Genomic DNA, 25971 nt, shown 5'->3' with positions numbered 1-25971 from the left:
ATGGGAGTCAGAGCAATTTTTACTTTCTCATATATCTACCCTTCCTCATGACAAGGCTTGAGGATCAGAAATTCTGTATCTTTATTGTTCTTTTTACAAGTGGGAGTACTGAGACATGCTTGGTGAACCAAGTCCCCAACTGGTTCCTAGGCTTTGTTAGCACCTCTTGTATGTGTGCATTTTTCTCTGCCTGTGAAATACTCATGGCATAGACAACTACAATCCAATATTTGGGAAAACAGGAATTTTGACTACCTTTATGCAGTCCTCCCTCCCTGGACTTCACTCAGTAGAGGATCCAAAATAATGGGAGCAAATTAATCTGATGGAAACTTATATTATACTTTGAAAATCAGAAATAACTTCTGGTACCTGGCATCTGCCTATTGGCTCTGTTTCCAAAGGGATGAAAGCAAAGGAGAATTTTGAAATGCAGAAATTGCAGGCAGCTATACACTTCTGGTGGGAGAAAATGATGTTCTTAAACTGCTTGATTGTGATCTAGCAAGTGCTGAATTCTTTTGTCTCAAAAAAGAAAAACCAGTGTTCCCCCTCCTGCCTTCCTTGCCTGGGCAGCCCGTCACCCTCTCTTAATGAAACGGAACAGTTGATGCCTCTAACTCCTCTTTCATTTAATCTCATTAATGCAGTCTGTTGGGATTCTTGTTGTGGGGTAACATAGGGACAGTCGTTAGACCTCTAGTGAAAAGTGCAATATTTTCCTGTTAGACTTTTAATTGCGACGTCAAAATGTGTGAGAACGAGCTCAAAACCAAAGCTGACGCCACTGGTGAGTTTTGCATTTTCTTCTTTCTTCTGATGCTTAGCTGTACGAACTATCCTTCAGCCAAGACAGTAAGCATGTATAAGCTCTCAGCAAAATAAAGTGATGGCTAAGTGTGGGAACAGTAAAATATTTTGACTTGAGCATGCATATGATAAACAAGTGACTTAAGCTTTATTTTACACTGGAGAACATCTTTGTATATAAATATTATCATATCCTAGAGCAAATAACCGGATGCATGAGTTTTAAGATTGAATTCATGTGGCCCATTACACTAACATGAGGTTAACAGTGTGAATATCCATGTCACAATTTTGTCCCTTTGCCATTCCTGTTGTTAAGTTCATTTTACTTTTCTAATTTTTAAAAAAAAATCAGTTTATCAATATATTATAGCAGGCACTTTCTCAAATGTAAGAAATCTGTTTTCAAAACAATTCTATTTGGTTGAATGATTATTAGCAGTCAGGTGGATTATGTTTGAGCTTTTCTTCTAAATTTTTCATATGTTAATACATAGTTCCCTAAGCACATATCATCTCATAACATAGATTATGTGCATTTATTTTAAAAATATTTCAGGGCAATATGATGCATGATTTATTGCCATTTTTTTTGCTAGTACTAGAACTATAGTTGGAAATATTAAGAAGTAACTTGATATAATCATTTGTTTCAAATAATATAACCTAACAACTGTTCAAAAATGTTACTAAGCAAATTAAAATGCCTAAAATATTATATTAACTCAGAAGTACATTTTTTTAAAATACTAAAGCTTCCTAGTGCCTGTATTTTTAGAAAAGAATAGATATTGTTTTAAGGCAATTATTCACTGATGTCAAAATATATATTTAAGGACTTTATTCATGACATAAGCCATTACAAGCAGATTGTAGTTCTGACATCATTGGAGTCTTTAGACAAATATTTATCCTTCCTACTGACAGATTTACTCAGGATATTGTTGCTATTGTTGTTTAGAAATTAATAACACTGGACGTATTAACATCAATGTACTTAATCCTCTTTGGGTCTGAATTACAATTAGCAGAAGCTAACAGGTAAACATAAATGTCCCTTTCTCCCTTGATTTGGTGTTTTAAAACAACATGAATTTGTCCTCTATTGTAAAATTACATCGAACACAGAATTTAATTTTTGGAGCTTATATGTGTATGGGCACTCACACACACACACACACACACACACACACACACACTTCATTTTTTTAAATGAACTATATGAAAAAAAGTGCCTTACATTTTGCAAAGAGAACCAGATATTTTAATTTTGTTTTAAAATTTAGTGGAATTAAAAGGAATATTCCAGATTAAACCTGCAGGGTGTTTTGGTTTTTTTCCAGTTACTACAGTAGAAAATTTTGGTGCTGTGCTTAGCAACTGGTTTCACCAGTCTTTTTCCTCTATTATTTCTCCCCAAAATAGATATTTCTGCCTTGAATAATTCAAGCCTCTAAAGAAAACCTCCACTTTTTCCTACCAATTTAGACCACCTGGTAGCATCAGAATGCCTTTGGTAGACATTAATGTATAAGAAATACAGCTAACAAATGGAACAACCATAAACATCTCCATGGAAATGCTGTTAGAAGCTATCAAGCAATGATTATGAATCTGCTGCTTGTAGAAAAACAGTTCAAAAGAAACTTGCGAAAATGGAATGTGAAAATCACTGTATCTGTTCTTACTACTTGGTCATCGTTGTTCATAGAACTCCTTCCCCAGCTTACGTAAACACTGAATAAAGCTGTTAGGGATTACGTGCAGCATGCTGGATCTGATGAGCTCAAAAATAAGATAGCTTGGGTCCTATAATATTTAGGATTATGCTGGTAATCTCTTTAGGGAAAGTGTGCGGTATCAGCAGAAATGCACTTCAGTCTTCGCGGGAATGGGCACTAATAATTCTACATTTGTTGGGTAGCTAAACCTTTGCCTACCTTGATGTAGGGGCTTTGTGACATTTGTAATAGGGTGAAATCATAAGGGAGAGCTTCTGGAGTAACATCTTAAATTATCATTTTACCTCTAAAATAATTCCTCTTGCTACATACAAATGAGAATACATTCCTTTACATTCTAAGTGTCTCCCTTTTTGAAACAGGCTGCCTATGTAAAGATGAACTAAACCCAAAGATTTCTTTCTCCAAAAACCTCTGAACTTGTTCTCATGTCTAGAAATGAAATAAAAATTAAGGTGGTCTTTTCAATTCTATAATTTTTTTTAAGATTCAATTCAGAAACAATGCAGGCTGAATTGCAAATTTGCTAGAACATAAATGATGTTTATGTAATCTCAATGCAGAAACTCACAATATATTTTTCTTTTGTAGCATTGTCTGTGTTAAAAACAAAATCAAAGCTCTTGCAGTTAATCCAAAAAATGAGTTCCTAAAATCTTAGCTCTTATAGGATTAATAATCCCTGATGGCCAAGTGTCCTCCCTTAAGTGAAAGACCCCTCATGACATGCTGGACTGCCCATTCATGCAAATTTTCCCCTACATCAATCCTGTGATGGCAAGGAAAGTCTTTGGGGCTACTGGTAGTAATTGTTCTTCATCCATTTCATCCTCTTCTCCCCCACACCAACACACACAAAACTGGTGTAAATGTCTCATCTATGGTCTAAACTTGGTTTATGTAATTATTTGCTGTATCTATGGCTAAAGGTGTGTTTGAAAAACAGATTGTGTGGTGTGTGTTTAGCTGCTCAGGTGTGCCTGAATCTTTGTGACCCTATGGACTGTAGCCCACCAGACTCCTCTGTTCACAGGATTTCTCAAGCAAGAATACTGGAATGGGTTGCCATTTCTTCCTCCAGAGGATCTTCCGGACCCAAAGATCAAGCCCTCTAGTCTCCTACACTGCAGGCAGATTCTTTACCCACTGAGCCATCTAAAAAAAACGGAAGTGTTTGTAAATATGAAAGAGGGATAAATTAAACTCTCTCTGTCTCTCTTTCTTTAGTCGCTAAGTCATATCTGACTCTTGCAACCCCATGGACTGTAGCCCGCCAGGCTCCTCTGTCCATGGGATTCTCCAGGCAAGAACACTGGAGTGGGTAGCCACTTCCTTCTCCAGGGGATCTTCCCCACCCAGGAACCAAACCCAGCTCTCCTGCATTGCAGGCAGATTCTTTACCAACTGAGCTAAGTTATACTACTGTTCAGTTTTTGACTATCCAAGCAAATTGTAGGACATTATGTGCCAATTAAATCAAGCATTTATTACATTAGTAAGAAGAATGTTACTATGATGCCAACATTCTGGTCTTATGTGGATATCATCCTCATGTAAGACAATAATCCACTCAAGTATCTCATGAGAGACAAGATGAGATGCCACATTTATTTCAAAGTTTTCTCTTTTCAAGAACAAAGGCATTGAATTGGATTTTGATCACTGTATTTTAGACTTTGTCTTCATCTTTTCCTCTGTAGTCCTGCCTTGTCTTTTTTAAAAAACACTTTAAGGGATTTAATCTTTACCACTATGCAGAAAGAAACTTGTTTTTCTTATTTTGAATTCTCTGAGAAAGTTCTGAGAATTTAAGGAGTGGTCTTCAACATTTCTATCAATGGAAAGAGTGAGAAACTAATATCACGTTCTTTCCACCCCATCGTGTACTTTCAGTTGCTTGGGGTTTTTTGGGTGTGTGTGAGTGTCTGTATCTGTGTGTGTGTGTTTAATTAGTGTTTTTTCAAAATTTGAATCCCTTACCTTCAAATATATATGTGTATTTTTTATTTTTACTTATTTATTTTATTTTTGGCTGTGTCATACAGTATGTGGGATCTTTGTTCCCCGACTAGGGGTCGATCCTGCATCCCCTGCATGGGAAGTTCAGAGTCTTAACCACTGGACTGACAGGAAAATTTTACCTTCAAATATATAATTTAGTGGCTTTGTTTTTATATTTCTCTAATACATCCCTTTTAATTGGCCTTTTCAAATATTCTTTTTTTTTTCCATTTATTTTTATTAGTTGGAGGCTAATTACTTTACAATATTGTAGTGGCTTTTGTCATACATTGATATGAATCAGCCATAGATTTACACGTATTCCCCATCCCGATCCCCCCTCCCACCTCCCTCTCCACCCGATTCCCCTGGGTCTTCCCAGTGCACCAGGCCCGAGCACTTGTCTCATGCATCCAGCCTGGGCTGGTGTATCTAGGATGAAACTTTTCAAATATTCTTGAAAAGAACGTAGTATAGGAACCACACCTTGGAGCACACTGAACAGTAAAACTGGGTTGACTCACATGGAACTGGCAGTGTGGCCTCTCTCCTTGCACAAAAAGGTGGCAAATTTATATGACTCAACCAGAGTCATATGTGACTATAGATAAAAGCATAATTATTTGATGATCCTAAAAGAATTCCGCTACTATTTATTTTTCATTTAACTCCATTAACTACCCTGTTCTCTTCCTAAGACCTGGCTCAAAAGCCACCTCATCCGCCAAATCTTGCCAGTTTTCTCTGGTTGAAACCAATGTATTTCTTCCTCCAGGTTTATTTAAGCATTCATCTCAGTCTGCCCTGTGTGGAGGTTTTGTAGACCTGTGTGCGGCTGTACAATCATTGTACTCACTTTGAAGATAGAAAGTTGGTTTGCATATGTCTGTGATCTAAAACAAATATTTGCTGAATTGCCTTTGCTGGGCGGTCTCAGACAATTCTCACTACCTCCATTAAAAGAAGCACTTTTCAGTAATTCAATTATTTTTAATATTTACTAGAATTTTTAGTGCAGTTTTAGATTTATAGAATAATTGAGCAGAAGTCTACCCACCCTCTCATATACAATTTCCTCCATTATTAATAGCTTGCATTAGTGTCATATATTAATGAACCAATTAATTAGTCAACCAATACTGACTTGTTATTAACTATGTCCATAGTTTACATTAAGGTTCATTCTTAGTGTTGTACTGTTCTGTGGGTTTCTGTGAGTTTCAACAGATGCATAGACATGTATCCATCGCTACAGTATCACATAGAACAGTTCCACTACCCTAACAATTCTGTGTGTTTCACCTATTTGTCTTCCAAAGCTGGGATAACTGCTGTTGTTTTTTGTTTGTTGGTTTGTTTACTGTCTCTAGAGTTTTGCCTTTTCCAGACTGTCATAGAGTAAGTAGCCTATTCAGACTTCCTTTCACTTAGCAATATGCATATAAGGTTTCTCCTTATCTTTTCATGGCTTGATAGCCCATTTCTTTTTAGCACTGAATAATATCTCATTGTCTGGATGTACAATGGTGGGTTTATCCACTCACTTGTTGAAGGATATCTTGTTTGTTTCCAGTTTGGGGTAATTATGAATAAAGTTGCCATAAACATCCATTTGCATGTTTTTGTGTAGACATAAGTTTTCAACTCACTTGTAAATACCTAGCAGAGGAATTGCCAAGTCATATGGTAACATCAAGTGGCTGTGTAAAAAACTGCCAACCTGTCTTCCAAAGTGGCTGTCCCATTTTGCTTTCCCACCAGCAACAAGTTCCCTTTGTTCTGCATCCTTGCCTGCATTTGGTATTGTCACTTTTTTTTAGATTTCAGTCATTCTAGCAACTGTGTAGTGGCATATCACTGTTAATATTAACTAATTAACATTAAAATATTAATATGTAATTCCCTAATAACATATGATGGGCTTCCCTGGTGGCTCAGATGGTAAAGAATCTGCCTGCAATGCAGGAAACCCAGGTCCAATCCCTGGGTCAGGAAGATCCCCAGGAGTAGCAAAGTGGCAGGCAACCCACCTCCGTATTCTTGCCTGGAGAATTTCATAGAGGAGCCAAGCAGGCTAGAGTCCATGAGGTTGCAAAGAGCACAGCTGAGTGACTAATACACAGTAACATATAATATTGAACATCTTTCTTTGGTGAGATGTCAGTTTTGATCTTTTGCCTGGTTTTTGAGGTTTAAGAGCTCTTTGAATATTGTGCATACAAGTCTTTTATCACATATGTATTTTACAGTATTTTGTCTCAGTCTGTGACTTCTCTTCATTTTCTTAATGCAATTAGATTTTTAACATAGAAAAGTTGTATTTTTTCATCTTCTGAAAGGAGAATTTTTTGCTCTTTTTTGAATTTTTCTCCAGGGAGTGAACTCTGCCTGGTCACTCTGAATCATCCACGTGACCTGGTGTGTGGAATTTCTCCATCTTGCCATCCATCCGTGAAAGTGGTTCTACATAAACCTGAACTTGCTATTGAAGTTTTCAGTTAAACAGGGACTAGAGAAAAGAGCTCAGAAAAAATTAAGGAACTGAAAAGAGGCAAGTTTTTTCGCTGAAGCAAAATACTGTTTTCTTCTTTTTGTAAATGGAAAACAGCTATCAAAACAGATAACATGCCTTTTTTTTCTTATATAAAGTTCTCTTCACAGAGAATTGGAGCTTAGGAGACAGACACCCTGAGAGTTCAATTGTAGAATGTCTTTCCTTTCTCTCTTTCAGAATTTCTCAAACTGTGCTGTGCATATGCATCACAGTAATACTTTTACAGTGCAGATTCTGATAATATTGGTCTAGAGTAGGACCTAAGTGCCTGCATTTCTATCAAGCACTCAGGCAACGCCACATCGCTGTTCGTCAGGGACCACATTTTGAGTAGCAGGTCTCAAGACAGCATTATGATAGAGGAGAGGAAGGTGATGAGTATCCATCATGACTGTTGAACTCTGTGTTAACCAATCTGCCTCCATGAGATGGGGCAGCTTTTCAAATGTTTTATTCCCAGAATTACCATGGGTAGCTAAAATGAGTTCATTTCTGTATCAAACGTAGCTTGACCCTCTTACCTTTAAAAGAAGAAGCAAACTTGGTGTGATTCAACTTTTAAAATAGAAGAACTGTTGTTTAATCTTCTCAGGCGAGACATTTTTGAACTGAGTATCGGGAGAATGAGCTAGCAGCCAGAACAGCTAAGAGCAAGTCCGCAGAAGAGGAGAACACAGTACCATGAAGTGTTACAATATGCAAAAGATGTAGGCACAGCGGACAATCATTAGATCTGCAAAAGAACCTGAAAAAGGAACACTGGTTGGGAATACATGTAAATCCATGGCTGATTCATATCAATGTATGACAAAACCCACTGGAAAAAAAAAATAATAAAAAAAAATAAAAAATAAAAAAGGAACACTGGGTATTCATTACAGTAATGCAGGATGTTTCTGGGAACACACATACACTGGCTTTTCTTTCTTCTGCCTTGTCAATTAATGACCAGTGTTTTTTGTAACTAATCCTTCAATTGTCCTACTGCCTTTTGAACAAAAGAGAAATGCCTAAAAGAAAATAGCAGAAGCTGCTTTCCCAGAATCCTGTGTTTTTAATTTCCCATAACATCAGAGAAATTAAAATTTCTATCAGTTCTCATAGTAGCTACAACTGTAGTTACCTGGACATCATAGAACATTTGTTCTCAAACTTGAATGCTGTTCTGGAAGCTTGTTACAAAGCAAATTCTGTTGCAACTGGCCTGGGCAAGTCTTGATAGTCTGCAATTCTAACATGCTCCAGGTCCTTCCAGTGGTCTACAGACCCCACTGTGAGTGGGCATGGGACACTTCAGCTTTATATTTACAGATGGACACAATTAGCTCCTTTCAATCTGAATGATGTCAGGTCCTACACACACATTAGCTCGTTATAATTAAAACTTTGACAGGACAAGATGTACTTAATGGAAATTAATTGAAACCACTATGACGTATAAAAGTGATTTGCTTTGTTTCCAAGGGGATATTTAACTTTTTATCAATAATGCTACTAATAATAATACTAATTTCTTTCTTCATTCTTTGTTGGTCTCATTCTCTCTTGTTTCACTCTTTCTGGGGAGTCTGAGGGCAAGTAGCTCTTCAAGGATAAGTGTTCAAATGCAAAAGAGAAATCAACTTCCTTCATGATAATCCTACAAATGATGCCTTTGAAAAAAATCACTTTTTGCCATTATCATATGATAGTAAGGTTTTTTTTTTTTAACTCTGGCTTCAGTGATATACAGTTTAGAGAAATACAGTGATATAAAAATAAATGTTATCTTTAAATCATTCAGAAGCTGTCTGTCAACTGAATGGAACTGAGGGCTCACAGAGACCACCACCCAGAATATACAGAGAAGAGCTTGAGAAGAAAAAGGGGCCTCAAATGCTGATAGGTGTGAGGGCATTCCAGTAGGATCTCAAGTACACTGAATTTCATGCACTATATGTGGTATTTTAGTAGGATGCTGGGATTAAGATGCTGTGTGCCCTGATGAGATAAATGAGAACACAAACCTGATCTAATATCAGGAATCTCTTCAAATCACCACATAGCATGATGCAAAGACAAAAACTCAAAGGCTTTTACTCTTTTCCAGAGGGTCTCATTTTTCTACACTTTCATCCCACCCCAATCTTTAGGCTGTTTTCTGATAAATCAAAGTTACAGTGGAACCAGATTTCAGGAATACCAGTTTCATCTTTGCGGATTGTTGCTATTTGATAGCAGAAAGTTCTGTACCTATTAGAGGTAAATACTTAATCTGCCAGTGAGAGAGAAGAGTACAAACAGGGATTTTAATTCAGATTGGCCACAAATGATACAATTTGAGTAGAAGATACAACTTGGGCTACTGAGACCATCTGCAAAAAAGATTTTTAACCAAAATGGTCATCTTTATTGGAAATTTTTACATATGCAAATTGGGCTTCACTCAGGCATTAAGAGTTCTTCCTGCACAGTCCAATTTTAGCATAACTGTAAAATTCTGGGAACCAGGATCTGACAGGCAAACCTAGTGTCCAGGAATGCAAGTTATCATAGCCTGGGTAGATGACTCTTATTTCCCTTAAGAAAACAAAAGATGCTGTAAGTATAGCCCCCAAATGAAAGCCAGAAAATACAGAGAGAAATACGGGTCACTCCTTAGTATTCTCAGATTCTGGCCTTATCCCAAGATTTGACTTCCTTTGCAGATGGTTTATGTGCTACGAAGAACACCTTGTTAATAATTTGATTCATTTAATTCTCAATGGGAGGCTTTTATCATATCAGAATCACCTGGGGGCCTTTTTCAAAATACATACCCACTCCAATCTTGAGAGATTTTTATTTCTTCTCCTCATCCCAAATACAGAAAATCAGTATTACTTAAAGCCTCTTTCATTAAAGGGAGTGTCAAATCTGTTGGTTGTATTGAAAAAAAAAAAAATTAGGACTAACTGCTTTAAAGAGTAAGAAAAATTATCTTTCAGTGTCCATAGAAAATATTTAAAAAGAAGGATGACCTGGACTCTGTCCTCAATGGATTTTAAATGCCCAGAATATAAAAATGGCTGGGTTGAGGTATAAGAGTTGGCATGGTAGAAAGGAAATGCCACGGGAGTACACACAGTAAAAAATGTTGCCTCCAAACAGAGGGTACCTAAAAGGTCCTTTATCACTATGATTCCTGATGGATGCTTTTAACAGTTATGGTATTTTGATGGATTAAAGTGATTCATTTTTCTAGTTAATTCATTAGCCTGGATTAGTTTATTTAACCTTAATACCTGGTATTACAGCAGGGGCTTCTGAAGGAGAAGAACTAAAGATATGTACATTTTGAGAAGCAGGAAGAATGCATGGTGACTTTGAGTGATGTTGTGGTAAGGCTCCCTAGGAAGGACCCTCAGGAGTATGCCAGGGTGAGAACTGCCATCTTCAAAAAGGGAGACAAATTTGGATTACTACCCAATTGTTGAATAGGGTTTGCCTGCCAACTCAGGGGATATTAAGTTAGTTGTACATCATAAACTATTCTAATATGAAGTAAAACATAAAATTATTTAACATCTGCCCTGACATTCCTTTGCACTATAAGAATGTCATTTCCAAAGAAAAGATATAGGATCATTTTTATAAAAAAAAGTTTAATTGGTAAATAAAAATTAACTCTAGTCTCCACAAAGCTTTACCAATAGAAAAATGTAAGTGAAAGGACAATATAAGAAATTGAAAACCTAATAAATGAGCATGTCTCAAGCCATCTCTCAGGGCATTTCAACTCCTCTAAATTTGTCTCTTAGAAGTTACTGTTGAATTAATCCTCAAATCCAGCAAAAGTATGGACATGAATTTCCTCCTCAGTCTCTATCACCTTCATTGTCACAGCTGGTGAGGTCCGGGCCACCAAGTCCTCGCTAGATATCCACTTTGAAACCATGATAAATAGTTTGTCATTAGATATGCAGCCACTGCAAGACAGTCACACAGGAAATGATGGCAAGTGTAACAGCAAGACGTTTAGAAATGGCAAACACTGAAGCAATGATCTGATGTGTTGTCCTAGTGTCTGAAGTACCCTGCCCTGGAGATGTGCTTTATAAAATACGTAGTGTGAACTATGAAGCTGTAGCTCCAAAGCAGTGTATTTTAAACGAGAGAAAAGGAAAAGGATTCATGCTTTAAATTATTGAAATTCACCTTCACCTATAAAAACCTCAGACGATCTATTCTACCATAGTAGATAAAAATGGTCATAGGTTTTCCAAACTGGTAACTCTCTTCCCAAATACAGCCTTACACAAACACACTTTTCAGGGACTTCTTTCTCTTTAAAAATACCGTTGAACTGTTTATGGTTCTTCAGGATTACATGTTGCGCTAGAATTATAAATATGTATAAATATGCAGATGCTCTATCGAATCATTCCTTATCCCATTTGTATTTCCGAAGTTGTGTAAGATAACCTTTGTGGCTTTCCAAAACATCTTCTCTCACCCCAGGGGGCAAATTACCTCTATTTTCATTTCCTTTAGAGTTAGATCATTTTATAATTAAGAACTTATTGAAGCAGATTCTCCCCACGTGTAAGTTACTCCCTGGGGAGTAATTTATGCAAAGAGTGCCTCTGACTTAATATCATATAAGCCTAACAACTGTACAATGGATACCTGGCATTTTTAGTCAGTTTTGCAATCACTGAAAAAAAATTCATAGTTGGAAATGTTATTCAAAAGAAAAAAAGTACAAATAACTTATAGTGTCATTCATTTGGGCTTTTTAATGGTAAGATTTTTAATAAAAGAATGTGTCTTATATTTTTTGTTAAAAAGCATCAGAAATACCAGCTAATGATGATGTTTTTGATTGCGATGATGAAGACTGACATTTTGTAGCTCTTTATTATTTACAAGGTAAAAATAACTCATTTAATCCTCACAAATCTATGAAGTTTGTCAGCTAAACTTTCTAAACCAGAAAACAATATCAGAATTTTTTTCCCTTGGTCCAGTCATTAACAGATTAGGGACTGGAATCCAGGGGAACAGAACAGAACAGAGTGATATAAAATCTCACATTTTTTTACTGTCACAGAATTTTGAAAACAAATACTAGTTCATATATAAGAAGAGAAGCAAATATAAATACTTAGTCTAGTAAGTTTTTTTCCTTTGGATTTGTCTCCTCTTCTGATATTTTTATTTTTACCTCTTTAACAGCTACATTTGAATAATATAGGAATTCAAAATTGTATTTGTATTTTGTCTTTGTGGGAGGCAGTGAAAGGGTTACTGAATGACATATCAGGACAATCAGCTAGTTTCCAGTTGTTTTTTTCCAAGTCATCTTAAGAGCATCATTCATGACCTGAATCCTCAGTATTCTCATCTGAAAAATAGAGACATAACACTGAATTTTTTGCTTATAAAGATGATTTGAACTTCTTGTGAAATATTTAATTTAAAAAATGTACTGTGCTTCCCTAGGGCTAAGTACTTTTTAATACTTAAAGCTACATTATTTTTTAAAGTAGGGTGGTAAGAAAAAGAGGGTTATGTCATTGCATATTTGTTTTGCATATTCAAGGCTGAGAAACTGCCTAAAAGCATCCAAGTGGCAGATTGATGTATTTTGAAGCATATTTTGCATAATTATTTTAAATTGGGAGTGGGAATAGCAGATCTTCCTAGTGTGTGTAATTTTAACAACACTGAGAATACTATCAGAGAAATGGGAACTACTACATTCTAAATAAAGTTTATATCATGGATTCATCCATAACCTCAAAGATGATGACTTAAAATCATCTTTCTAAGAGGTTCTATACGGGTTCTGTAAGACATGACACTAAATTGCACACATGCAAAATGGAAATCCTATGCCCTACCATATTCCACAAAGGAATTGCCTTATCAACCACCCACTTATGTTGTCTACTATTTAATCCTACACTGAAGGCTAGGAAGCTATAAGTCACCTTTGATTCTTCATCAGTTTCCACCTCTTTCATTTATCTTCCCACTTCTTTCATTGAGCTATCTTTATTTGCTGCTGCTTCTGCATTTATCCTGCTACTGAGGTAATTCATGCTTTCAGCTCCTGATACCCAAGTTGGGAATTTTAATTAGTCTTCCATTTGTTTCTGGTCAGCCTGCCAAATTTACCTTTCTAAAGTAACCAAACCACCACTTTTGCCATTTCTTCATTCACGTCTTTGGTTCCTTATAGCCAGTGATGTCAGAAAATTCTTCTGCCTGATCCCCAGGAACTTCATAATCTGATATCACCCCCTCTATCCAATTTTATGACCCAAGTTTCCATTAGAGCCAAGTTGCTTGGCTCAGTGATCACAAGCCACAATCATTCGGGGCCATCTTAATTCCATCCTGCTTGCAGAAATGCCTTTTGCCTCACACTTCCTACACAGTTTTCAAAATCAAAATATCTTTATCTCCAGTGAAATTGCTTCAGTCCTATTGAAGTAATAGTACTCACATGCTTTGGGCTTCCCAGGTGTCGCTAGTGGTAAAGAACCTGCCTGCCAATGCAGGAGACCGAGAGACTCTGGTTTGATCACTGGGTCAGGAAGATCCCCTGGAGGAGGGCATGGCAGTATTCTTGTATTCTTGCTCCAGTATTCTTGCCTGGAGAATCCCATGGACAAAGGAGCCTGGTGGTTGCAAAAGAGTCGGACACAACTGAAGTGACTTAGCATGTACCCATATGCTTTATCATTTTTCCCTTGATATCTCCATGTATTAATTTTGGTTTATTGATTAGATAATTGGTGTCATTAGTATATCTTATGTCAACAGCCTTTATTATTTTAGTGGATATATAGATACTCAATAAATATTGGACAGATTCTTTGTTGGCATTTTCATAAGTAAACCTCCAGCCATTTAGTGTATGAAATCACCTCTACCCCTTCCAGTTTTGCTTTACTCATTTAAAATATCATTGAAAAAGGTAATGTGATCATTCTCAGTGACTTAAAATTTGAAGTACAAAAAGAAAACCGAAACCACAGGTTCAAGAGATTTTTAAGTCACACTACATGAAGTTCGAAAAGGAAAAAACAATGAAAGCAAAAGTCTAGAAAACTTCTAGTCCCTGGTTACATTTTCTAGGTTAAGGAAAACAAAGCAAAGAATGGTAAATGGATGCCCTTTATTTAAAAGGGATTCCCAGGTGCCTCAGTGATAGAGAATCCCTCTGCCGCATACAGGAGATGCAGTAGACACAGGCTAGATCCGTGAGTCGGGAAGATCCCCTGGAGGAGGAAATAGCAACCCACTTAAGTATTCTTACCTGGAGAATCCCATGGACAGAGGAGCCTGGCAGGCTACAGTCCATGAGGTCGCAGAGTCAGATACGACTGAGGGACTGACCACCACCAGGTTACTTAGAAGAAGCTCAGAGCAGCCATTCAGATGGAATAGGTGACCCTACACCCCACCCCCAAACACTGAGTCTTCAACACTGAGTCTTGGCAGGAGAAGTGAGGAGGGAGATGGGAGGGTGAAAGGAAGACAACTCTGGAAGCTCAAAACTGTCTGTTTTCCCCTTTCAGCACAAATTGAAGTGATACCATGCAAAATTTGTGGCGATAAGTCCTCTGGGATCCACTACGGAGTCATCACGTGTGAAGGCTGCAAGGTACGGGCCTTAACAAGGCAAAGCTGACAGTGTCTGTGTTGGCCGCAGGCATCTGTGTGCGTCACAATGCAAGAGGTGACAGCTTTTGAAAGGCCTGCTAAAGGATTCTTATCCTGCTGCTGACACTCAGGAATTCTTGTTTGGTGGTGGGTGGGTTGATTTTCTGTTATTTGGCCTTTCACCTTTTTGTCATTGTCTAACTCATCAGGAGCTGCTTAGAAATGGATTGCTATTTAAAAGCCTCAGTTATTTACATTTACCAAAATATAAATACTGATGTGCTGTACTAACAGTCTTCTGTCCAGTAAACTCCAGCACATTTATATCAACATTAAAGTTTAAAATAAAGACTATAAGTTAAAGCTGTATTTATTTATCTGCTTGAGAAAGCAGTCAAGGTAACATTTGCAATACGCTTGTGACTATCCTTTATTCTCATATTTCAGAAAAAAAAAAAAAACTAGAAGGATGAAATCTTAAAAGTGGAGCAGATAACCTCTTGTCAGTTAAAAATAATCTGCCTCAATTTCATCAAAGAGGTCCTGAGCTATTAACAAGATTATGTCATATGGCCAGTATCACTGATCTAGTTCATGAGAGAACATGAACAAACATGTTTTTTTTTTTTTTTATTCTCAGTCCAGTGTTCCCCTCCACGACAAATCCAACTAATTCTTCCAATTCCTATAAGCAAGTTGATTTTTAAAATCTTAAAACTGGAGGAATAGCAGTTAACATAGACTAATCTTTAAGAGAAATTTGAAATTTAAGAGTAAATGTTTAAACTCAATCCTTAGAAGGTAGGAAAGATGAGAGACTAAATATCAAGGGGAAAATGAAAACAGTTCTACAACTAATTTTAAAGGGCACTGTGTAACCAGAACAAATGAAATGAAGCTATAGTCCAGGAGGGGAAATCGATAGACTGGCAAAGTTACAAGCAAAAGCAATTATATTTTTGATCAAAGATGCAAGCTGAGTGAATCATTAATTTAAGGTCAGTAGAATGAAAGAGATGTGGCACAATCACAGATTCTAAGAACCACCCTTAATCTTATAAGACGTTCAGATATAAATGAAACAAAACATACTGAAACTCAGATAGTCATGCTATGTGAAAAATTGGCAGTATCTTCATAACAGTCTCGAAGAAGTATAATTCCTGGAATTGAAACTGGAAGGAAAGGAAAAAAAAACAAAACGAATAAATGAGAATAAAGTCAGGAGAGGGAATGCAGAAGGGGAAGAATAACACAAATGTACTAACCCAGCAACATACCAACCTGCTCTAGAGGTGATAAGCAATAATCCATGTTTGAATATCATGAGATGTGCCTTGTATTCTGTTCTTCTGCAGACTTATAATTCAGAATTGCATGTTATCCACCTTAATGTGCCTCAACTTATCTCATGAAACAGTAAAGCAAAATTACAGATCAGCATTTTGTTTTACTCTCTTAGAATAAGTTAGTACTTCCTCCAGGCAGATAGACAATTTTCTTCATAAAAAAGGATAATTTGGGAATCAGACCCCTCTCCAGTGAAATCACTCCCACTGTGTAAGTTTATTATACAATTTTAAGAGCTCTGGTCTAGTTTATACACCATCCATGGGGAAAAAAAAAGGACTTCCCTGGTGACTCAGATGGTAAAGAATCTGCCTGCAATACCAGAGACCCAGGTTCAATCCCTGGGTCAGGAAGATGCCCTAGAGAAGAGAATGGCAACCCACTCCAGTATTCTTGCCTGGAGAATTCCATGAACAGAGGAGCCTGACAGGACACAGTCTCTGGAGTCGCAAAGTGTCAGACAGAACTGAGTGACTAACACCATCATCATGGTGATGGTGATTTTAGACCACTGTCAAAGTGGAAATGTTTTGTTTCATTGTATACAGCTGGATTTATAAATGTCTGATTTCAAAATATGAATCTGTGGTCATGTTAAGAAGCTAAACAGTTTTAAGCAGTAATTTTTAAACTATTGAACTACTTAACAAATATATTCCAACAGGTCAATAGCCAAGAACAAGTGTTTAGGATCCTGTCATCTTTTCTATTTAAAGAAGGAACCCACAATCAAAGAATTTGTGTTTGTTATTTTGAAGCATATTCTGAGGTTTTAGTCAAAATGACATTGTACATCACACAAATTTTTTTATTTCATGGAAAAACCCACATTTGTAAATATGCTACATTTTTCTCCAAATAGCAAACTCAAGAAATTCTGCTCAGAATAAGATATCAATGTCAGCACATTTAGTATCAACCTCTGAATTTTCATAATCCTGTTTTCGGGTCAACATAAACAACCCACATTAAAAAAACATCATTTCAGCGTGTGCACTTGTTCATATTCCTTTTCATTCAATAAAAATTTAAAATGAAACCTCCTTTTCATGCCAAAAATCTCATTTGCAATAATGAGCAACAGATAAGCAAAAAATGCCTTACAATTAACGTCAAATTGGCCTTAAATTAGGGCTGTAGCTGTGACTTCAAAAAAAGTCTTTTCTGTCAACTCCTTTGCTAAGTGGCACTTAGAGTATCCACAGATAAAAACTGCACAATTTTTTTGTAAAATGTAAATTCCAAGTCATCTTTAATCAGGACCAATGGACTGAGGTTATGCTTTCTGACAGCTTTCACGGTAGATGAAGTACATCATTTCAATCCCCGGGGGCTTGGATGTGATCTCTTGTTTAAGGGCTCTGTGAATTCTTCCAAACTGGACAGTTGGATATCTTATTTTGCCACCACTGGTCCATTAAATAAATAATACACTTGGAACTGTGGGGGCAAAATTAGTCCTTGTTGAATGGCTTGGGGCTTATAAACACAAAACCTTGTAGAGGAGATACTTGGCCATGCTTCATTTTCTGAGTTTTTCACAAGATTGGCCAAGCTCTCTGTTGCAGGGCTTTGCCAAGCCATATGGAAGCCCAAGACAAAAGGAAAATTGATAATTTAAATTCTGCTTTTATTTAAATTTTGAGGGGTTTGCATTAATGTTGATTTTTAACATTTAAAATCAGTGTTAAAATATTTATCCTGAGTGCCACATCTTTTGGCAACCCTTAAATATGTGACCAAGATGGTTGCCTCACCAGCCTCACCCTAGTCCCAGCCCTGCTCTATCCTCCCATTGATAGTTGAGGAAGCATGGAAGCTGTTTTTCAGAAGAAGTCAGGTGTCCACTTCCAGACCTCTCAGCAAGATGGGCATCGTGGGCGTTGGGCAGCCCTCCTGAACCTTTTCTAGGCTTCCTGCTTCCAAGATAGGATACTATGTGTTATCTTTTCCTAACATTTCTCTTGGTAAATCTATTTGTTTGTAGCACTTTGCACCTTTGCTGTTTTGCAATTCAAGAGCAAGGAGTGATGAGGAAAACATTAAATAGGTGAATGAAAGGGTGAAGGAAACTTTCATATCTCTGGAGAAAATGTTTATTTAGGATTTTTGCTAAGATAACTAACGTGGGTTGTAGCCAAAGAATTAGGGGGGAAAAAAAAAACAATAAACTTAGCTGTGGATTTAGTTATAAGGGGGATGTATGGTCCAAGGCAGCTCATTTTGTACCAGAAAGACCTAAACTTACTTGCTTGAGGACCTTCTATGTCACTATAGTCTGAGACAGTAACCGGGATGGGTTAATTGTGACCACACCGGATCGGCTTCTGAGGCTTTAGCGTTTATTGTGCCCTTTTGTCATTAGAGGCACACATGATGGCCTGCCTCAGGGAGACGTGCCCTCCTCACCAACACCCCCACCCTTGGGCTAGGGTGCCTTTGTTTGACTCACAGGAAGATAGCCTGACCCTGCCTGCCTGTGAAGGACTGCGATAGTCTTGAGTTCTTTGTGTGGGAAATGGCCTCCGACATGGCTTGGCTCAGAAATTCACATTTGGGGGACCGGAATCACAGAAGCTGTGGCATGTTTGTTTATTGATATGACAGGAGATATTCCATTTTACACCACCCAAGAAATGACTGTAAGGAAGTGAAACTAACACATCGGCCTGTCTGAGACTTGCCATTCTAAGAGATAGTTGCAAGAATTAAATTGTCTTCTTACTTTGTTTCCTTACCTCCACCATCTCTGATCCATAAAAGAACCTGGCATCCAGGCCCAACAAGATGGTTATTTTGAGATGCTACTCTGCCATCTTCTCTGTTAGCTGGCTTTCCAAATAAAGTTGTATTCCTTGCCTCAACATGTCGTCTCCTGGATTTATTGGCCTATTTTGCTGCAAACAGAGAGAGCTTGGACTCAGTAACAAGATCAAGCAGAAGACATTCATTCAGCTTTTACTTATTGTTTATTTTTCAATTGGCAGTTTATAAACCATATTTCCTTTATTCAAAAGATGTGGTTGACCCTAAGGTACATCATTGGTTAGAAATACAAACTTCCAGATACATTCTGGCCAAATACAAAAATTTCCAAATGGATGAAAATGCACCTGAAGAACTAGGAAGATAGTGGCATCCGTTGAAGCCACACTCCTCAGTACCCCAAGTTCCTCACTCACACAGCCTTGACATAAGCCTGTGTTATTGTCCCAGGTGGTGCTAGTGGTAAAGAACCTGCCTGCCAATGCAGGAGACTGAGAGACATGTGTTCGATTCCTGAGTCAGGAAATCCCCTGAAGGAGGGCATGGCAACCCATTCCAGTATTCTTGCCTTGAAGAATCCCATGAACAGAGGAGCCTGGTGGGCTATGTTCCATAGAATCACAAAGTCGGACACAACTGCATTATCCCCAACAAGCTTTGTTGTATGTGACACTCTCCTCTGCCACTCTTTTTTCACTGCTCTCTGGGAGCAGGAACTCTGTTCTGTTTTACTTCACACAGAACAGCAAAGATGTCTTTAGTAAATATTAATGAATGAATGAATGATACCTTCATATCTTGGCAGAGAGTCCACATTTTCGCCAATAGAAATGTCTGTAAGCTATTCAAGGAGAGGTAGCCAAAGAGTTTTAAAAATTGAAGTCAGTTACTTTCACTGTAGTATATGTTAATGGTCCCTTCTCATAAATCTACCTCCCTCCCATTCTCTCTCTCCCTCTAGGGATTCTTTAGGAGGAGCCAGCAGAACAATGCCTCGTACTCCTGCCCGAGGCAGAGAAACTGTTTAATTGACAGAACCAACAGAAACCGTTGCCAGCACTGCCGACTGCAGAAGTGTCTTGCCCTAGGAATGTCAAGAGATGGTAAGGCATTGCCTTCCTATTTCTTACTTAAAGGCTTTCAAATGGATGCTTTGCTGGAATCTGTTTAAAGGGTTGGAAGAATTCTAGACAAAAAGAATTGGGGATCCAAAGTAAAGAAAGCTACATGCTGGCAGTGTATTAAGAGGAAAAGTAAGAGCACATAAATATATAATTTTGCCTATGAAATAGGAAGAAAGGAAAGACTTTCCTGTATCTCACTGAGCAACCTGTGCTAACTAGATTAGGTGAAAGCCACATAGAGTGAAAGGTGACCACTTCTCCAGGTTTCTCTGTGAATGAGGGATTTCCTGGGATGTGAGATTTTCTGAGCTAAAACTGGAAAGTTCCAGGCAGACCTGGACCACTTGGGTAAATCTGACTAGTGCGCAAGTCGCTTATTTTGTGGAGATGCTAAGGAACAAAACTTGCTTCCATAGGAAGGCCAAAAGCTCCATCAAAGAATGTGGCCTATTCAGATGAAGATAGCAGAGGCTGTAGCAGAACTCTATGTCTTAGAAGGGTTGTGTAGATGGTGTCCTCAGAATAGACTCAAGTGTGCACTTTATCATCACACCCAACCCAAATGGGTGGCTTGGCACCTTCTTAGATTAATGAAAGAGGACAAATAAGCTCACACAAAGAATTTCATCTAGCTTTGCTTCCATTTTTAAGTATTCAGCTAAACAAATTCCACACTGACACTGGCCATAGCACTCCTATATTGGATTATGAACAGCCCTGAGTCCTGGGGTCATTTCTGTCTAGTTCCCACTGAATCCTCAGGATCTGGTTAAAAGCAGGCACCTAAATGTTTGCTGAATGAATCATGAAAATACTTTTTATGTAGAGCCTGAGACACAGACAAAGTCCCTGATACTTATTCTCTCTATGTGAATCATTGTGATTTCTGTGTCTCTGGTCACACTTCCTCTAATGAAGTTCGAGGTGGTATGGACAAAAAAAGAAAAAGAAATATTTCTAGATTTTAAAGAAATTTAGCTAATTGCCTTCACTGTCTCTTAGTATAAAGGGATTTATAAGCTATTAAATAAATTCAGGCCTTTTGGTCATTTGGATAAATTTAGCTCTGCTTAGAAGATACTTAAACATATACACTGTTTACTTCTTAGCTTGCATTCTCCAGATAGTTGCATCTTGAGTTTTTCTTACCATTTCTCTAATTTCCAGCTCACCTAAATTTGTCTTGGACAAAAGTATACCAATAAGATATATTTGACTCAAAAAATAAAAAGAATCTGATCTTGAGCCCTTCAGTTTATAGGTAGCTTCTAGAGCTACAGAGATTAAGTTTCCAAAACTTTTCTATTAGCTTATCTTTTCATCTGTTTTTCTAAATTTGCTAATCACATGCATTTACTCTTTAGGGTAAATTTGTAGCCCCGTGTACTTATACATTACTAAAGGAAGAAAGTGTAAGGTAGGGGTTAAATGATTTTCAGAATTTATTTAGTGAAATTCTGTGGGAACTTGAGTTGATGATTTTGTACTTCATTTTTATAATTTGGAGGTGGCATAATAATTGACAGTATCTGAAAAGCTCCATTAACAATTATACAGAGAGACTAACCCACTGAGAAAGGGTGCTTCTTCCCACAGTAAAAGGGAGCATGTGTTTGGAATGAGAGGTCACGTTGGTGTGGGCTGGTGAGCAGAATCATGGGCAAGGGGTGGGTATTTGGTCCAATGCAGATTTAGTGACATCAGCCTACAAAATCTAAGAGATTATCTGAATCTCACAACATAAAAGAAATATATTGGTAGGGGAAGGATTGTTTATGGCTAGAGCCACAATTCCTTCTCAAGGGGGAAGAAATTTACTGCAGCATAAACTTCTATGCAAGTAAAAGCAATACAGTACCTAAGGATGCTGAGGATTAAGAATAATGATCCTTCTTGATTTTAAGTCTAGAAACAATCCTGAGGCTTCCAGGAACATCTTCCAAATTGCCTCCTAAACATGTCTTATGCCAAACTGATGATGAGAAGAAATACTAAGGGGTGATAGAAGTGGTTGGGAATGAGGAGAAGGAAGTACAACAGAAGGAAAACATTATTCTTTCTAAGGGAAAACAAATTCTTCTTTATCATTTGTAGAGAGGAAGTTTGTTATAAGCCTTGAATATAAAGGGTACTTTATAAACTAAGTAAGTCACACTAATACTTGGGAATGGACTTCCCAGGCGGCACAGTGGTAAAGAATCAGTCTGCCAGGGCAGGAGACACAGGAGACATGGGTTTGATCCCTGGGTCAGGAAGGTCCCCTGGAGTAGGAGATGGCAAAAATTTCAGTATTTCTTGCCTGGAAAAGCCTATGGACAGAGGAGCCTGGAAGGCTACAGTTCAGGGGATCACGAAGAGTCGGACATGACTTAGCCCACACACATGTGTCAAGTTCAATACCTGGGAAGCTAAATAGGGTTTATCTCCTATTGATTAACAATGCCTAGTATGTGGAATCAAAGAATTACAAAGTCCTGAGGTTATGGTTGATTAACCATGTCTATAAGCGCTCAAGAATGAGAGGTGGAATGTCTTCTGCCACTAATTTATTATAGCTACCTTCTGCAGATGAAGCAAGCATTTTCAAAGTGCTTTAGCAGTAGTACCAGCAGCCATAGTAAATTGTCTCACATCAAACTTCTTTCGACATAACACCCCATTCAGCTTCCCTCAGACATAAAGTGGCATCTTCATTTTGATGTCTTGGCATTTGCTTTCTATAAGTTATACCTGTCTCCAAGAGTATTTACTTCACTATAGCTGGTCACTGAAACAACTTGACTACTAGCAGACAGTTTGATATAACTGTTGACTCCACTGGACTTTCATTTTCTCCTGAACTTCAGCTTCTTTAGTGGTAGATTAGCCACGGCAGGTATATGAGTAGAAGACAAACTCATCAGTAACAAATTTGCTCAAATTTAGCATTGGCAAAGAATCAAAAGTCAAATCCACCTGGCAAACATAGAAGTGTTTATGTGTATTAAAGGGTGAAGGTATTGCATGTACATGTATGTGTGAAGTGATGGCATGTATATAACCCACGGAATCTTCTCCACCATTGTATTTATTTCTTTTATAAGTGGACCCTTCACAAATGTTAGCTACAGGAATCTTCCGTGTAAACTATTTCCAGTTGTATTAGTACTACTTTTCAAAAAATATACAGAAAAAGTTTTTGTATCAGTAGGAAGAAACTGCACCCCAAAAGGAAAACATGGTAATTACCTTGCAATAATTAAGTATGTGTCCTCCAAATGGCATGTCTCTATGAAAACATGAAAACTGCCTACAGGGGCAGGTGTCACAGGTTTGGCTTCTTCTTATCCAGCATGGTATTGTCCAATATGTCCAATCCGCATGTCACTATTTAAATTTAGATTTGTTAAAATTAAATAAAATTTAGACTTGTGGACACAGCAGGGGAAGGAGCAGTGGGACAAACTGAGAAAGTAGCATTGGAACATATATATTACCTTATGTAAATCAGATAGCTCATATGTAAAACAGGAAGCTCACCCCAGTGCTCTGTGACAACCTAGGGGGTGGAATGGGGTGAGGGGTGGGTGGGAGGTTCCAGAAGGAGGGAACATATACATAATTATGGCTGATTCACATTGTTATATGGCAGAAACCAACACGACATTCATTGGAAAGCAATTATCCTCCAATTAAAATTTTTTTCAAATGAATTTTTAAAAAATTAAATAAAATTCAAAATTCAGTTCTTTAGTCATACTAGCTATATTTCAGGTGCTCAAAAGCCACATGTAGCTTGTGACTACCACACTCAAAAGCACAGGGAACATTCCATTATCACAGGATGCTCTATTGGAGTAGAACCTGAGGAGGATGAGAAAGAATATTTCAAAATTATAACTAGCTTTTGATAGACGGAATTGGATTATTTCTACAAATCTTAAAGCACTATAAAAAAGGCATATCCTTGACATTTAAATGTTAAATTAAGACCAGTTTCCTTGATAAGTAGTGCGATATAAACATAAAGAGCTTCACAGCCAAAGATAAAATAATTTTTAAAATGACTATGGAAAGTCATAGATGATAGTTCAACAACTGAATTCCTCTTGAAACAAAAAAACTTGTGTCTAGTTGTGTGGTAGGAAGCAGTAATCTTTGAAGAAGCAGCGGCTTCGTTTTATCGTTGTTGTTTAGTCGCTAAGTTGTGTCTGACTCTTTGCGACCCCATGGGCTGCAGCACACCGGTCTTCCCTGTCCTTCACTGTCTCCCAGAGTTTGCAACTTTGTTTTATAATTACTCCAAAAACTTACATTCCATTTCAAATCCTACCATTTCAAATAGACCTGAAAACGTTTCCAAGACATTTGCGTAAAGTTCTTTGCTACTGTGGGATCAAAATCAGGTTTAAGAGCACATCACAAGCAAATACTATCATTGTTGAATATTTATGAAGCACTTGCAATGTATACAGAACTGTGCTAGTTTCTTTGAGAGCTAGCAGTTTAACAAGTGGCTGCCTCCATACTCAAGTGAATCTCATTAACAGAATAATTCAAATTTGAGAGGGGCAAACACTTAAAACACGTGCTGTACTGATTAATGGGTAGTGGAAAGAAGAATGCTATTGCTTGTAAATATATAATAGTAATATAGCCTTTGCTAAAAATAAGCCTATGAATACAATAAATATATTTACAAATAGTGAGAAGGAATTTTTTATTTATTAGGGAAGTTCAGTAAGCTTATTTTGGCAAGTGCTGTAATTTTTTTTCCCAAATATGTCACCACTTACTATAGAAAGGAACATAAAACTGAAAAACTGGCTCATCCGTGTTTCTGAAATGAATGCAACATTTATTCTAAACTAATATTGAAGCCATTGTCAGCAAAGTCCTTGATTTGGGATGAAGACTGATAATTTCAAAATGTAGTGGAACTTTAAGTTTTTTCTTTGAAAATATTTAAGTTGTTCAGTGACTTGGTAAGTCAGTTTTTTGGAAGAGGCATAACAGCAGAATTCTGAACCTAAAATTGTTAAATGTAGGGTCTTGTCTGGGTTCGTTCCCACATCTTTTATCAGCTGCAGGTTAGTTCTACAATTAGGAAGTGTAGTTGGCTTTGACTGAGATGGCTCTGTCCTGTTTCACATCTCTTATCCTCCAGCAGACTAGTTTAGGCACTCAATCACACAGGCACTGTTTAAGCCTCTGTTTGTGTTGTGTGTGTGCGTGCATACCAAGTCGTTTCAGTCATGTCTGACTCTCTGCAACCCCATGGACTGTAGCCTGCCAGGCTCCTCTGTCTATGGGGATTCTCCAGGCAAGAATACTGGAGTGGGTTGCCGTGCCCTCCGCCACAGGATCTTGGTGACCCAGGGCTCGAACCTGTGTCCACTGTGACTCCTGCACTGTAGGCAGACTCCTCACCACTGAGCCACCAGGGAAGCCCTCCGTGCGTGTGTCTGCTTAGTCACTCAGTCGTGTCCAACTCTTTGTGACCCCATGGACTGTAGCCCGCCAGGTTCCTTTGTCCATGGGGATTCTCCAGGCAAGAATACTGGAGTGGGTTGCCAGGTCCTCCTCCAGGGGATCTTCCCAACCCAGGGATCAAACCCAAGTTTCCCACATTGCAGAGAGATTCTTTACCCCCTGAGCCACCAGGAAAGCTTACATACATCAATATCCCATGGGCCCAGAGCAGGACCCTGAGCCAAAGCGGTGGAGCAGGATGCCTGCACAGAATAAAAGGGCAACGCAAATTTATATGAGAAAGAGAAGGCAAATAGGCAAAAAGCATCAGGGGTGTTAAAGCAGCTGATCCACTACAATATCTGTTTCACCCAGCTTGCTTAGTTGCTCAGGCTCCTCTGTTCTTGGGGATTCTCCAGGCAAGAATACTGGAGTAGTTTGCCATGCCCTCCTCAAGGAGATCTTCCCAACCCAGGGATCAGACCCAGGTCTCCCGCACTTCAGGCAGATTCTTTACCACCTGAGCCACCAGGAAAGC

General features: G+C 37.9%; 1 protein-coding gene across 1 annotated transcript in view; it reads left to right on the top strand.

Moving 5' to 3' along the window:
* Positions 1-692: 692 nt before the first annotated feature.
* Positions 693-25971, top strand: part of RORB (RAR related orphan receptor B) — a 63131-nt gene continuing 37852 nt past the window's right edge. Inside the window, exons 1-3 of the mRNA XM_043487298.1 lie at positions 693-790; positions 14658-14743; positions 19820-19961. Coding sequence (XP_043343233.1) covers positions 751-790; positions 14658-14743; positions 19820-19961 — 268 coding nt within the window. The 5' untranslated portion in view covers positions 693-750. The remainder of the gene's footprint in view (positions 791-14657; positions 14744-19819; positions 19962-25971) is intronic.

This window comes from Cervus canadensis, chromosome 14, assembly GCF_019320065.1.
Source record: "Cervus canadensis isolate Bull #8, Minnesota chromosome 14, ASM1932006v1, whole genome shotgun sequence".
NCBI lineage: Eukaryota > Metazoa > Chordata > Mammalia > Artiodactyla > Cervidae > Cervus > Cervus canadensis.
Note: the sequence above shows the minus strand (reverse complement) of the source record. Positions and strands in the feature narration are given on the sequence as shown.